Source organism: Baudoinia panamericana (genome assembly GCF_000338955.1).
Source record: "Baudoinia panamericana UAMH 10762 unplaced genomic scaffold BAUCOscaffold_9, whole genome shotgun sequence".
Taxonomy (NCBI): Eukaryota; Fungi; Ascomycota; class Dothideomycetes; order Mycosphaerellales; family Teratosphaeriaceae; genus Baudoinia; species Baudoinia panamericana.
In genome coordinates this window covers 1209674-1222793 of record NW_006911265.1, presented here as the reverse complement: position 1 = coordinate 1222793, position 13120 = coordinate 1209674, and the positions used below count along the sequence as shown (strand labels likewise).

General features: G+C 55.0%; 10 protein-coding genes across 10 annotated transcripts; 5 read left to right on the top strand and 5 right to left on the bottom strand.

Moving 5' to 3' along the window:
- Positions 1–174: 174 nt before the first annotated feature.
- Positions 175–931, bottom strand: BAUCODRAFT_36166 (uncharacterized protein). The gene has a single exon (XM_007679921.1). It carries the CDS (start codon positions 779–781, stop codon positions 557–559), a length of 225 nt encoding a protein of 74 aa, XP_007678111.1. The 5' UTR covers positions 782–931; the 3' UTR covers positions 175–556.
- Positions 932–1242: 311 nt separating this feature from the next.
- BAUCODRAFT_36165 (uncharacterized protein) lies at positions 1243–1845 on the top strand. Its single transcript, XM_007679920.1, has 2 exons — positions 1243–1743; positions 1795–1845. The coding sequence occupies exon 1, from the start codon at positions 1341–1343 to the stop codon at positions 1545–1547; it is 207 nt and encodes a 68-aa protein (XP_007678110.1). The 5' UTR covers positions 1243–1340; the 3' UTR covers positions 1548–1743; positions 1795–1845.
- Positions 1846–2262: 417 nt separating this feature from the next.
- Positions 2263–3282, top strand: BAUCODRAFT_565937 (uncharacterized protein). The gene has a single exon (XM_007680354.1). It carries the CDS (start codon positions 2594–2596, stop codon positions 3251–3253), a length of 660 nt encoding a protein of 219 aa, XP_007678544.1. The 5' UTR covers positions 2263–2593; the 3' UTR covers positions 3254–3282.
- Positions 3283–3647, bottom strand: BAUCODRAFT_566002 (uncharacterized protein). The gene has a single exon (XM_007680353.1). It carries the CDS (start codon positions 3543–3545, stop codon positions 3312–3314), a length of 234 nt encoding a protein of 77 aa, XP_007678543.1. The 5' UTR covers positions 3546–3647; the 3' UTR covers positions 3283–3311.
- Positions 3647–4816, top strand: BAUCODRAFT_565944 (uncharacterized protein). Its single transcript, XM_007680352.1, has one exon. The coding sequence runs from the start codon at positions 3749–3751 to the stop codon at positions 4664–4666; it is 918 nt and encodes a 305-aa protein (XP_007678542.1). The 5' UTR covers positions 3647–3748; the 3' UTR covers positions 4667–4816.
- A 934-nt stretch (positions 4817–5750) lies between these two features.
- On the bottom strand, positions 5751–7281 carry BAUCODRAFT_36163 (uncharacterized protein). The gene has a single exon (XM_007679919.1). It carries the CDS (start codon positions 7173–7175, stop codon positions 6153–6155), a length of 1023 nt encoding a protein of 340 aa, XP_007678109.1. The 5' UTR covers positions 7176–7281; the 3' UTR covers positions 5751–6152.
- A 347-nt stretch (positions 7282–7628) lies between these two features.
- BAUCODRAFT_59578 (uncharacterized protein) lies at positions 7629–9261 on the top strand (the record flags this gene model as incomplete). Its single annotated transcript, XM_007679962.1, has 4 exons — positions 7629–7681; positions 7732–8175; positions 8225–8591; positions 8647–9261. Coding segments are annotated over 4 exons (1479 nt in total), but the record flags the coding sequence as incomplete, so codon positions are not given.
- A 70-nt stretch (positions 9262–9331) lies between these two features.
- On the bottom strand, positions 9332–9766 carry BAUCODRAFT_73978 (uncharacterized protein; the record flags this gene model as incomplete). The annotated part of the gene is made up of 3 exons (XM_007680025.1): positions 9332–9495; positions 9566–9623; positions 9686–9766. The coding sequence occupies 3 exons, from the start codon at positions 9764–9766 to the stop codon at positions 9332–9334; spliced, it is 303 nt and encodes a 100-aa protein (XP_007678215.1).
- Positions 9767–10187: 421 nt separating this feature from the next.
- On the top strand, positions 10188–10688 carry BAUCODRAFT_45698 (uncharacterized protein; the record flags this gene model as incomplete). The annotated part of the gene is made up of 1 exon (XM_007679931.1): positions 10188–10688. A coding segment is annotated over one exon (501 nt), but the record flags the coding sequence as incomplete, so codon positions are not given.
- A 94-nt stretch (positions 10689–10782) lies between these two features.
- BAUCODRAFT_578924 (uncharacterized protein) lies at positions 10783–13025 on the bottom strand (the record flags this gene model as incomplete). Its single annotated transcript, XM_007680351.1, has 2 exons — positions 10783–12954; positions 13004–13025. 2 exons carry the CDS (start codon positions 13023–13025, stop codon positions 10871–10873), a joined length of 2106 nt encoding a protein of 701 aa, XP_007678541.1. The 3' UTR covers positions 10783–10870.
- Positions 13026–13120: the final 95 nt, after the last annotated feature.

Here is a 13120-nt window from a genome sequence, read left to right as displayed (position 1 = left end):
AACCCTAACCCTAACCCTAACCCTAACCCTAACCCTAACCCTAACCCTAACCCTAACCCTAACCCTAACCCTAACCCTAACCCTAACCCTAACCCTAACCCTAACCCTAACCCTAACCCCGCATTTTGCAACCCTAACCCGCAACTTCATGTTTTGGACATTTTTGCATTCTGTCGCGCCACTCGCCTAACCCGCATCTTTCCCCTTTTCCCCTCCCTCCTCCCTCGGCCTCCCTAGCGGCCTTACGCCTTCGGTATACTTCTTCCCCTACCGTCCGCGCGGGTAGTAGGAGCGGTGGAGGCGGTATCGCACGACCGGTGGAGGCGGTATCGCACGACCGGTGGAAGCGAGAAGCGAAAGCTAGGGGTGTCGTAGTAGTGAAGCCGTAGGAGCAAGCTTCGTCGCACGTGCGGAGGGAGCGAGCGGTGTCGCAATCAATATCCGCGAGCTGTGTCGTGAGCGGTAGGAAGCGTAGAACGAGAGCGAGCGGTAGAAGCGATACGCCGCGCTCTTACAGCAGAAGCATCGAACCCATTGGCTTGACCGACGCCCAAGTCTATAGATTAGTATGATAAACCCGGTAGACGCGTGATCTGCAGGCAGTTGCTAGCTCGACCGATGCTGATAGTTCAGATTGTTCGTTGCTGCAAGCTCCAGCGTCATCCGTCGCGGCAAGCTGCGCGTGGCACTTGGGAGTCGCGGCGTTGTTCGCTGTCGCAAGCTGCGTGTACCACTTCATGGTCGGAGTGTCGTTCGGAATTGCCGCCTTTACTGCGTCCATCACTGTCGCAAGCTGCGCGTGCTAGTTTGCGATCGCGGTGTTGGACCAAACGCGGCCTGTCCTGCCCCTCTAGGCTGTTGTTTGCTTTCACAAGCTGCGCGTGCTGTTCAAGGAGCCGCAGTCACTTGCAGATTCCAATAGTCGCGATGCTTGCCATCAGGGAGTAGTATGCTGACGAATAGGCAGCAGATTTCTCAACGAAGATGCCGACCTGCAAGCAAGCTGATTACCTCGCGATACCTGAAACGCTAGCCAAGCCATCAACTTTCGTTAGGCAAGCTATTTAAGCCGAAGGCTTGATAGGTTTGGTGAGCATGTCCCACCTTGAGCGCAGCTAAACAGTCGGTGCCAGACACGCCTGTGCTTCTGCAGAAGGCCGCGGAAGTTCTTGTTCTGGAGTAGGGTTTGAAAGGCTTGCAAATCGCTTACGCTGTTTGCATTCGACAACATTTGCGAGCTTCTCGTGGTCGAGGCACTCGGTCACTCTGCGCAGCGGAAATGTCGCTTCATTACAGAGCTTCAAGAAGTGCAGGTATCTGCGATGAGACATCGCAAGTGAATGTCCGGTATTGGATACCTCTCGACCTTGGCGAAGAAGTGCGGTCTTTGTGATCGACTTTACAAAGCTGACGTTGAGTCGCTTCCGACATTACAAACACTTCGCGTAGCCAGGATAGCGTGTTTGCCCAGAGACTTGTCGCAAGACTTCTCTCCTCTCCGCAACCCAAGACGTCTTGAGATAGAAGTCCGGTGTTGCGTTCCTTAGCGAGTACGACGGCGCATTACGACTTTCGAGTTGTCCATGCTACTCTACTATGCTACAGGGACCTACAAATCGCCGTGTCAACCTCGCAACACTACCTTCGCAGCCTGGGCCTCCTCCAAGCCTTTGTTATGCATGTGTCCGACCCTTGCCACGTCCGGGCTGCGCTTTGCTGGCCTTACTCAGTATACTACTATCCCTAGCGCTTCCGTCAGTCCAATACCTTGTCTTTGCGATAGACTCACTGGACATGGGAGCTCCACTCAGCCTTGCGTTATGGCTCCCTCGCCAGGCCAGGCTGAATACTTTCCGATCAGGTGATGTGCTGAGCTTGCAGAGCATGTATTGCCACGCAACAAGGCTTCTTTCCAAGGTTCGGACCCGCTAGATAGGAGCTCGACTTGGTCGAATGTTGTTCGGGATATTCAGGAACATCATGCGGTACGGGTAATCATTGCAACACGGCCATACTTAGTCTCTTCCGACGCGACATCCAATTGGAAGTAGCGCGCTCAACTGGTTAAACGAACAGGTTTTGGGCCGGACCCAGTCGGTTTCGAACGGCGAGACGACAACGACGGGAAAGCGTATGCTCCGCTGATGCACGGGCAGCTACGCCAGATCGAGGTGGGTATGCTGGGTAAGGTAACTGTCAATGGTGCTTCGTTGAACCCGAGACGGGTTGCAACCCTCAGCGAGTTGCGCTGAATGACGATGGGGACGCGGGCACTCGCGTTACCAGGGAAGGGGTTACGCTTGGGCCTGCTCTATAACCTGCCTCATCTCCTGCTCCTTTTCCAGTTACTCCAGACTAAGTGTGTCCGAATACAGTTTTCGTAGCGTGACATAATTCGTCCAAATTGCGCTTGTCGACCATTGGCGAGGTACAAGGCCGCCTTGCAGAGAGGCAAGAGCGAATTAGCTACTGGATGCGGAAGCAGGAGTGACGAAGATATCGGGGACCGGCAGTCCTGTCGCCGGCTGTGTCGAACCCGTTGATCTTCAGCGCTTCAAATCCTAGTGCACACTTCCAGCAAACGCTGCCAACCATGCCACTGTTACCAAGTTCACAGCGTACGGACGAAGAAGAGATGATGGTTGTGCCAGATTCACAACCTCGATCGGAAGAGGACGAGCGACGCGGTGGGAAGGGGAGAGGTATACCGCGCGTACCATCGTCGAACGATACCGAGAGCGGTTCGTTCGGCGCATGGAGGTCAAGCCCTCCCAACCAAGAGGATGACAATGACAATGATGACACTGTCATTGCACCGAAGCTGTTAGTTCCTGGACTGCGGTCTCCCGACGCTTCGCCTACACGTCCGGTCACGGAGGCACAGCGAAAGTTTAACGCGGATGGAGCACTGCAGATACTCCTGAATGGGATGCGAGCCAGCGACCTGCAGGACTTTCCGAGGAGTCTAGACGGGCTGCGCGCTCGCGTGAACGAGCTCGAGACAGTCCAGCGCGACCTTTCGGCTGTCGATGCAGCTCAGGCAGAAGCAGAAGCGAAGATCGAGAAGATCAATGCGACAATTGGAAGTCACAACGATCTCCGCGATCTAAAAGGCATGTATGATGCATGCCAGCGTATGTTGGCGTCAGGCAGGCTGCTGCAAGGCAAGCTCACCCACGCGAACGCTGAACGACTTCGCTTGACCAATTTGTGCTGGGAGCACGGCATAGACCCTAGAACAGGACGCCCGTGAACGCGCACAGTATGGTCGAGTAAGGTCAGAAGAAGCGCGACAATGTGACTGGTCCAAATTATTGGGTCACCGCAGCGTCGTTATAAAGATGTAGCATTCTGCTGCTTCGACTTTCATCATCCATCGGGCTCCCAGCCCGATCATGGAGAGGGTTGCGTCGTAGGAGACTCTGCTTGAACGCTCCTTCCTCCGGCAAGCGTTCCGGTTGCTGGTGCGCGGCGTTTGCCGGCTCGCTTTCCCACAAAGCATTGCACAATCCGTGGAACATTCGAAACTCCCATACCATTAACATGTGAGTACATGTACGGGCACGTTTCGAATTACAGTATACTGACTATGTTGCGAAGGACGAAGAGAGACATCGACGGCGCGCCGCGCACGCTGGACGAAGGTATGTTGCTGAAAATGTCACATATTCAGAAGACACACTGACTCCGTCCAGTCAACTTCGTTCAAACCGAATGCGTCCGCAAGCTTGAAGAGATCAAGGCGAAGATGGCGATCGTGGAGAAAGGCCGTGAGGAGATCAGGCTCGCTTCGGCGTACCTGCTCGAACACGGCTGGACACACGAAGACATTGCCGCTCTGATGTCTTCGGCGGTGGAAGATGCTCCACCTCCCACCCAAGCGGCACCAGAGCGTCCGGCGAAGAAGCCAAGGCCGCAGAAGCCGGCTCCCGGTTCCGAGGGCAAGGCTGAGGCCAAGGTGACCTCCAGTGACCAGATTTCTGGTCGGGAGCCGCCGAAGGCAAAGAAGCCGGCTCTCGGTTCCGAGGGCAAGGCTGAGGCCAAGGTGACTTCATCCAATGACCAAGTTGTTGGTCAGGATACGGATGCGATGGCCGTGGACGGCGGCGTGGCGGAAGAAGAGAAGCCCGAACGGGAGTTCACGGTAGTAAACGCTCACGGGAAGATGAAGCGGGTGAATCCGGCAGCCAAGACAAGGCTCGAGGCAGGTACGCTTATCTCGAGGTCGAAGCCTGCCGGCTTCGCGTGCGAAGACTACTGGCTGGGTTCTTGCGCCAGAGGTGATGGTACTTGCGAGTTTACCCACGATTGGGTGGATACGCTCGTAAGGAGCCAGAACTTCAAGGCGGCGAGCAGGTCGGGAAGTCTTCCTGCGCACGCCCTGAAAGCATTGCGTGACTTCGACTTCCGCAAGAAGAACGCAGCTGACAAAGCGGCTGCACCGGAGCACAACACTGTGCTGCATAAGCTGCCGGCAAAGTGCGCCGAGGCTGAAAAGCCTTCCGGCCTCTCTGCTAGTACCGGAGCAGAGGAGCGGCAGCAGGCTGAAAAGCCTGTCAAGCTTCCTCAGGCGACTGGAGAACGTTGGAGCGAGATGGCTTCCAACCTGGGCTTCTCCGAGGGCGAGGAAGATGCAATTGTTGCATCGCCCAAGTCTACGAGTTGACCAGTCTCATTCTGAGATTCTCTGGGGGGTTCTATGAGCCCTCATCAGATCTTGCGCCTGGACTGCGGAGGACTGAAGAGGTTATTACGCAGTGCGAAATCTAGACGGTGATCAGCGCGGCCTTGACTGCCAACACGAACAAGCTTCAGCACCTATCCTTCTGTGCGCCGACCATACCAAACCGCACCCCTTGCGACACCAACATCTATTTGGAAGGTTCCTACAAACCCTTACTAGCAGGCAACGCCGTAACGATTATACTTTGTCCAAGCACCATAATGTATGCCCACTTTTGCAATCTTAACCACGTAAGGATGGGGCTTGCGTTGGTGTAGCTCGACAATAGTACAGCAGCCACTTGCAAGAGTACTGGTCCGGGTGCCGTATCACTCGCGAGCCTTGGATGTGGGCAAGACTCATCCATGCAAAGTGCACTCTGATAAGAGATATGGAGAGAAATGCGTGGACTGCACCCTTTCCAGCAGTCGCCCGACACCAAGCTGCTACGAATGGTGAGCTTGAGGTAACAGATAATGGGGTAGAGCCAAGATAAAGCTTCAATTGGCGCCGCGCACAGACTCACCTAGCCTCGCTACTTTGTGAGGATCTCTCGGCTACTTAAACCAAGATTCAGTCGCACTATTGTTGCAAGATCTACTCAAGCTCTCACTTTCGCGATAGGCAGTCAAGGCGCTCCGGCTTCCCTCATCATGCGTTGAAGTGTGCTTATCACTCTGGCAAACGTTCTCGAGAGGCGCTGTGGCTGCCTACACAAGCGGGACGTATCTCCTCCCTTTTTCGTCCGCAGACTTGTACGAACCGATAACGTTCTCGTAATCAAACTGACAGACAAGAACTACGTTAGTACTAAGGACTCAAACCCGTGTATTGTCGCGACATTTAGCGCCGTAATAACCTGGCCGACTAGATGCTTGCTCGCCCCTAGCTTGGACTCTAGGAACGTCAAGACAGTTTTGAACCCAGCAGGTTAGCGCACTAGTCCTCTATGTACAAGCGTAGATCACTCACGGCAAACAACTGTGACATACTGAACGTGAGCGTAGCATACTAGTCATAGACTTCGGTCCGTAGATAGGCGCTATATATATCTAAACCTGTCTACGGGCTAACTCGCCGTATACTAGCTAGCTCTTCAATCTCCTTCGCCGACGTCTCTATACCTCTCTATTAACGGCCTAAGATCCGGCAGCAGATGGAATACGGCCGGGTGCTTATCCCTCAACTTCTTTACCAACCTAGCAACGTCCTCCCGCTGATGCCCAAAGTTGCGCGCTTCCGCCTGCGCGCGCAGGGTCCCTACAAAATCGCTCTTCGGCCAGTCCATGCGGATGAGCACTACGGGTATAATAGCGCTCTAGCGCGCGCGGCTCGAGGACATGCAGGTTGCGATACGCCTACGAGTCGTCGAACTTGAATGCCGTTTGTTGTTATTATCCGCAGGGTTTATCGTCCAGTGATAGAGCGTTCAGAGTCTCGCTCCCTCGTAAGCGTCTGCGACTTTCACCACGACCTTGCCGTACACTCTGCGGTTGGCCAGGTCCGCTAACGCAATGCCGACGTCTTGGAGTCCGTTGTACTTGCCATATAAGACCGGCTTCACCTGGCCTTGCTGCAGCATGCCTAAGTAACCGTCCCATATCCGTTTCAGCTCGTCCGGATACCGTCGACCGCTCTCGCCGAACCTATACCCGGTCACAGTGACAGACTTAAGCAAAAGTTTGTTCATCTTGACCTCCTCCATGACACCCTTTCGTGCCGCAAAGCCCAGTATAACTATTCTGCCAAAGTACGCTACACAGCGGATAGCATCGTTTACCATACCAATGTTGTCCAGAACAACGTCCACACCACGTCCGTCCGTCAAGCTTATCACCTTCTGGGCCCAGCCGTGTTGCATAACAACCACCTCATCCACGTCCATGTGCCTACGCATGTGTTCTGCCTTTCCCACGTCTCCGGCAAGAGCGATCACTCGAGCCCCTATAGCTTTCGCGACCATGCAGCAAACGCTGCCCAAGCCGCCACTTGCTCCGCTGACGAGTACGGTGTCTCCGGCTTTCACTTTCGCAATGTGCACAACAGCCGCATAGCTGACGGCTTGTCCAGACATTGCGCATGCTGTTTCGTTACTCAAGGCATCAGGCACCTTTCTAATAGCAGCTTCTGTGACACAAATGTACTCTGCAAAAGCGCCAATGGCAGCTCCAAACACCCGATCGCCTTCTCTTAGACGCCCGATTCTGTTTGCAGGCGCAGACTGAATGACACCAGCGAAGTCATAACCGAGGATGAAGGGGGGAAAGCACCACCCTCGCTTAGCGTTGTTGTTCTGGTGTTTACCTTGAGCGTGGAGAATGTCTGCATGTTGCGGGCTGCAATGCGTGATGTGGACGAGGTATTGGTCTGGCTCGGGAGAGGGTGTTGGCACCGTCGAGGGGCGGAGAGTGGAGGGGTCGGACACAAACTGTGAGACAAGTATAGCCTTCATCGCCAGATAGGACAGAACAACATTATTGACTTACTGTATGCGTGCCTACTATGTAACTATGGCGCACATGTAGCCATTAACAAAGAGAGTGAACTCACTGTAGCGGACACAACAAATACAGCCGAGGATACCAAGGGACTCACTACCCACTGGGAAAGGCTTCTCCGCAGATCATCAATCTTTCTGTTTGCTGGACAGAACACGAAGCTAGCGGCTGTCTGCATTCGCCCTGCAAGGCGATCTGCCTCGGGCCCACAAGCTCGTGGCTGCGGCGAGCTTTCCGAATCTTGCATACGGCAAACGTCAGTCCATTTCTACATGCTCGGATTCTCAAACCCACGAGCTGCAGACTCGGCAGGCTACGTATGCCTGCGGTGTCTTCGACGGGCAGCTCGCCGTGATGGCGGCACACAGCGGAAACTACATGTGACTTCATCCAGAGCACAGCCTGCGAAGTCTGTTCTAGCTTTGCTCGAGGAACGTGGACTGGTGAACCAGATTGCTGGGTGCGTTAACCAACCCGGCTCGTACGAATACCACTCACATGATGTGTCAGAGACCGCAATGCCCTCAATGGGATACTCCAACGCCGAAAGGTCGGATTCTACGCTGGAATCGACCCTACCGCGCCTTCTCTTCACCTTGGCCACCTGCTGCCATTGATGGTATTATTCTGGATGCACCGCAGTGGTCACCATGTTGTATCTCTTGTTGGACGTGCTACTGCCCAAGTTGGAGACCCTAGTGGTAGATTGACCTCACGGGCGAAGACAGCGGAGACTGTCCACCAAACGAACTTCCAGACCATGTACGCTCAGCTAGGCCTCATCTGGAATAATGCAACACTTTATGCCCAGAGACGCGGTGGCGACGCCAGAGGTTTGAAGGGTACGATGGAGCTTCTCGACAACGGAACCTGGCTAAACGAGCTGCGCCTGCTAGACTTCTTGAAACTGCTAGGCGGTGGGATGCGGCTCGGCAGTATGCTCAGTAGAGACACGTGCGTATCTCCAGACATCACCGCGTCTTTCCGTACTAATATCAATCAGAGTACGCAACAAAATGGAGAAGGGCGACGGCATGTCCTTCTCCGAGTTCACATATCCGCTCCTCCAAGCTTGGGACTGGTGGCACATGTACCGATCGAAAAGCATACAAGTCCAGATTGGCGGTAGCGACCAATTCGGCAACATCATTGCCGGCATGGACGCGGTTCGACACATCGCGCAGACGAGCACAGCCACCGGCCAACAGTTCCAATGGCTTGATGAAGACGGCAAGTTGAAGGACGAGTATGCGCCTATGGGTCTCACGGTTCCGTTGTTGACAACCTCAAGCGGCGAGAAGTTTGGCAAGAGTGCTGGCAACGCGGTATGGCTGGACGGTAGCATGACTTCGCCGTTTGATCTCTACGGGGTGAGCTATTTCAGCACACTGTCGTTCGAGCTTTCTTGCTAAGTGGACCACACAGTTTCTGCTGCGCTCCGCAGACGACGATGTAGAGCGGTACATCAAGCTATTCACCTTCGTGCCGATCGACGAGATAGCCTCCGTCATGGCAGCCCATATGCAGAACCCTGGGGAGCGAAAGGCGCAGCATCTGCTCGCCAGTGAAGTCCTCGAGCTTGTGCATGGCCGTGAAGAGGCCGAGCGGACCCAGAGAGAGCACCACGCACTGCGCAGTCCTACCTTGAGCGCGCTCAAATCCAAAAGCCAAGACGGGTCTGAGCACGCTTCAGCGCAAACGGTACGCATAGTACTACCCGCGTCCCTTGTGTACAACACCCCTTTCTCCCGCATTTTGTTTCATGCGGGAATTGTGCCAACTAAGTCTGAAGGCGCTCGGCTTGTACAGAAAGGTGGCGCTTACGTTGGCGGCTCGAGTGCCAATGTCCATGGCCTTCAGCCGGGTGGTACGGGTGAAGGTTTAAGCTTCAGCGCAATTGGAGACCAGAAGACCCGGGAAGTCAAAAACCATGTCAACGATGGCCTGTTGATCATACGGGTTGGCAAATGGAAGGTGCGGGTTATCGAAGTGGTTGAGGATGCTGCCTTTGAGGCCAAAGGCCTGGATGCGCCGGGGTGGGCTGAGTTCAAAGCGCTCAAGGCAGGCATTCAAACCTGGACTGCTCTGCAGTGATGGTCATCCAAGCACGCTACAAGGCGTTCTGCTCGAGGTACCGTCGCATACTGTCGAACTGCGTCTTGCCAGTGGAGATTAGGTAGCGGATATGGCCAAGGTCATGCACGAACTTATTCCGTTCGAACTCGCCCCGGGCGAAGGTTCGAAGTTCCTCGCGCGTCGAAGATTTTGGAAGCTCTAGTAACGCCATTAGCCTGTGCTGAGTTCCCGTGCAGGGTGCTGCCTGAACATATGCGGGAATACGTACGGTGAATTGAGCGAACAATATCCCGCCACAGGGCAAGCGCTCGGCTACGTTGCACGAACTGTATGCAAGTGTCAGTAGCTTGCGACCACGATGAAAGGTACATTGGCACGCAAAGCTCACATGTTCAAGCGTGAGGAAAGGTTTGCCCTTCACATCATTGCCGGACGAGATAGTGGCGTAGAGTCGCCGAGCAGCCTTCATCCCATCGCACTGCGCACGCATACGTCCGACAGCTTGACCTCACGATCGTTACGGTAATGTTTCGAGCCTGCAGCAACCACAATCACGACCTATGCCAATGGTTCCATGCGACCAAAGCTGCGGCTACAATACGGCGTCGGAAATTGCCGCACGGATTGAACCGAGGCTCAGTCGCGTCTTCTGACAGACATCAATGCTGCGGCGCATCCCAGAAAACACTATGCTAAAGCGCAAGCTGGAAAGGAGCGATGCTCCTACTGTACAGAAGAAGCAGAAGACGACAAACGACGGACTCATCACACGAGCGAATGCACTCGACGTCAACTCCTTCCACGAGAAGTACATCAACAACGACTTGCTGCTGTACCAGCAACGAGACGCGCCGACAAAACACACAATCAAATTCGGACCCGCCCGGAGGCTGTACGACAGGGAAATATCGGAATGCTACGACCTTGTCTCCATCACGAGCCAAGCAGACTACGAAGCCAGCGTCCAGGGCTGGCATCCCACGCGCAAACAGCGCGAGATGAAGGACAAAGATATGCGCTACCTCCTTGTTCGAACAGTTTCCTCTAAGGAAGACGTCGGCATTGACCTCGACACCACAGTTGATGGATTTCTAAGCTTCATGCTAACCCACGACTCTACTCCAGCAGTACCAGTGCTATACATCTATGAGCTTCATCTTGCAGGACAGCTTCGCAAGCTAGGCCTCGGATCGCATTTGCTGAGCTTAGCGGAGAACATCGCGGAAAGAGTTGGCGTGAAGAAGGTCATGTTGACCTGCTTCCTCAGTAACACGAAAGCGCATACCTTCTATCTCAAGCACGGGTACGCGAAGGATGTCTCGTCTCCAGACGACCGGCGGACGAGGAACGGAATCTCGAAGCCCGATTACGTTATCATGAGTAAGACGGTTCGATGAAAGCGCTGCTTCGGGTCCGGATAAGTTGAATTCGAAAGCGGCCATAGGGAGACTCATATTCCGCACCATATATGCCACATCGGTAGCCCGCAAGTGTCCAGGGAGCGCAGGAAGAGCTCCAGAGTCTGCTACTGCGGCGAACACTGCGCCTAAGCTCAGCACTCAGGTAATCTACATTATGCCATTCCATGCCGCTTCACAGCAGCCTTCTCGATCTTCCGCCTCTTGCCCCTTAACTTCTCCGCCTCCTCGTCCTTCCTGGCATTCGAATGCACCATTTTCTCGTACATCTTGCGTTTGCGCCGCGGCATCATCATCTTCCGGCGCTCGACGTCTTCTTGCGCCTCTTTCTCTGCTCTTGCACGTCTGGCTTGAGCAGCTTCGCGAGCGGCTTTCTTGGGGTCGGCGGGAGTGGATTGCACTGTACGGCCAAGCGCTTCGGCTTCGAGCTCGGCTTGGTGACTCTGGTTGTGGCGAGTAAGTGCGTCGACTTCGTCTTCGTCGCCAGAGAAGCCACCCCAGTCCTCGCCTACAGCGTCCACTTCGGCCTTATCGGCAGCGTCATCTTCGTCTTCGGACGCGGCAAGCTCGACATCCATACCATTTTCCCCCTCCAAATCATCACCCTCGTCAAGCTCGTTCTCCAGCTGTCTCGCTTCCTTATCGCCTCTGACTCCCTCCACTTCCTCGCCCTCACTAGCACCGTTCAGAGCCTGGTCCGCTTCCAGTTCATCTTCGACATCCTCGTCTTCCGCCTCCGCAACGGTCTCCTGTTCCGCAAGCGACAATGTAGGATCATACTCCCCCTTTCTCGGCTTGACCCACGGACTCAGATGCGGCGGCAGCGTGGCACCAGGTGCATACAGATCCGGCCGTTGCAACTGACCGGCGTTCACACTATCCCAAACCCACTGTGGCTGAACGTATATCCTTCCGGGCACGCGCTCGTTATGCCTTCTTACGAACACCCCATCATCCTCATCGTCCGCGTCCGCCTCGCCGTCCGTGAGTGGCGGCGAAGGTAGAGGGATGTCAGGTCTATCCACGATCTGGTGCGTGATGCACTTATCGTCTTCGCTCCCGCAGTAAGCGCCTGGTTCGCCTAGCGAGGTATCCCAGCCTACGCGCTTGCAGCCGAAGGCTTTGAGAATGAACTCGAGTGGGTGCCGCGGTGTCTCTCGGGAGAGAAAGAAGGTGAAGGCTTCGAAAAGCTGGCCAGCGGTCTGCGCGTCGGCGGTTAGGGAAGGTTGGAGCAGGGCATCGGCATGTGGATCTATGGGAGCGAATGTGTCGAGGGCGGTTGATGATGGCTCCCCTTCCGTCGTCTGTTCGTCAGTGGGCTCGTCGATGCCAGGCGGTGGTAAGGTGGTGTCTTCCGGCTCCGACACTGCCAGTAACCTGTCCGCCTCCGCCTGCGCTTTCGCATTGACGCCTGACTCCACCATCTCTTCTGCAGTACTAGCCTCGGACTGCCCTTGACTCTCAAGCTGGAATGCGCCAAGCTCTGCGCCTTGCTCTTCCGACTTCGCATCCAGCCGTGGCGGATACACCAAGCCTATACCTGTGTACAGTCTGAAGTTGATGAAGCTGAGCAACGTCGTGTAGAAGTCTACAAATGTCGCCATGATCCTGAAGTCAACGTCGCCGCCCGTGCGCTGTACGAACCGGTAGGGTACAAGCCATAGTATGTCCTGTCCTCGAATGGTAGCCTGATAGTATATGCCCTTTATCGAAAGAAACGACTTCCGTAACGAATGTGTCCGGATCAGGTAGTGCTCAAATTCCAGCGTCAACCGCTGGCATTTAGCGATGATTCTCGGCGGCACCTCAGCCGTACTCGGCAGGTTGGCAAACAGGAACAGCATCGACAGCGCATCATCCAGATCCCTTAGCGCATCGACAAAGGTAGGATATCGCTCCTTGATGATATGGTCAAGCCGTAACCTCGGCGTGAGATTCTTCTCCAGCCGTGCCGCATCGCTGACCTCATTCCGCCCCAGCGCCTTCGAGATCTTCTTCGCAAGCGCCTTCTGATCGCGGAATTTGTTCAGCAGCGGTTCGTGGAGCAGGTATTGGATGTCCTTGGTGTAGTAGAAGGTGGTGCTGGGGGTGGCGGACTTGGAAACGCGCTTCTTGGAGCGTGGCTCGCGCGGATAGATGCCCTTGAAGATGCATAGGCGGCGGAAGTCGGGCAGAGAGATTTGCAGTTTGCGCACGGCTTGCGAGCGCGTGATGTAGTTTTTCGCATTGCCGGAGGTGCCTGATGTATGTTAGTGTGGTCATGGTGAGAGCGTACTGGATACGCGTACCCTTCTTCTTGATGCGCCCCATGCTAGCGGTGATACTGTGGTTGAGTGGATCTCACGCGGAATGGAATGAGATCAACTTCCCTCGCAAAAAAGTTCGAAGATCAGATCTGCGAGCGA

Coding starts and splice junctions, on each gene's coding strand:
- BAUCODRAFT_36166 (XM_007679921.1), bottom strand. CDS start 781: ATGGACGCAGTAAAGGCGGCAATTCCGAACGACACTCCGACCATGAAG.
- BAUCODRAFT_36165 (XM_007679920.1), top strand. CDS start 1,341: ATGTCCGGTATTGGATACCTCTCGACCTTGGCGAAGAAGTGCGGTCTT.
- BAUCODRAFT_565937 (XM_007680354.1), top strand. CDS start 2,594: ATGCCACTGTTACCAAGTTCACAGCGTACGGACGAAGAAGAGATGATG.
- BAUCODRAFT_566002 (XM_007680353.1), bottom strand. CDS start 3,545: ATGTTAATGGTATGGGAGTTTCGAATGTTCCACGGATTGTGCAATGCT.
- BAUCODRAFT_565944 (XM_007680352.1), top strand. CDS start 3,749: ATGGCGATCGTGGAGAAAGGCCGTGAGGAGATCAGGCTCGCTTCGGCG.
- BAUCODRAFT_36163 (XM_007679919.1), bottom strand. CDS start 7,175: ATGAAGGCTATACTTGTCTCACAGTTTGTGTCCGACCCCTCCACTCTC.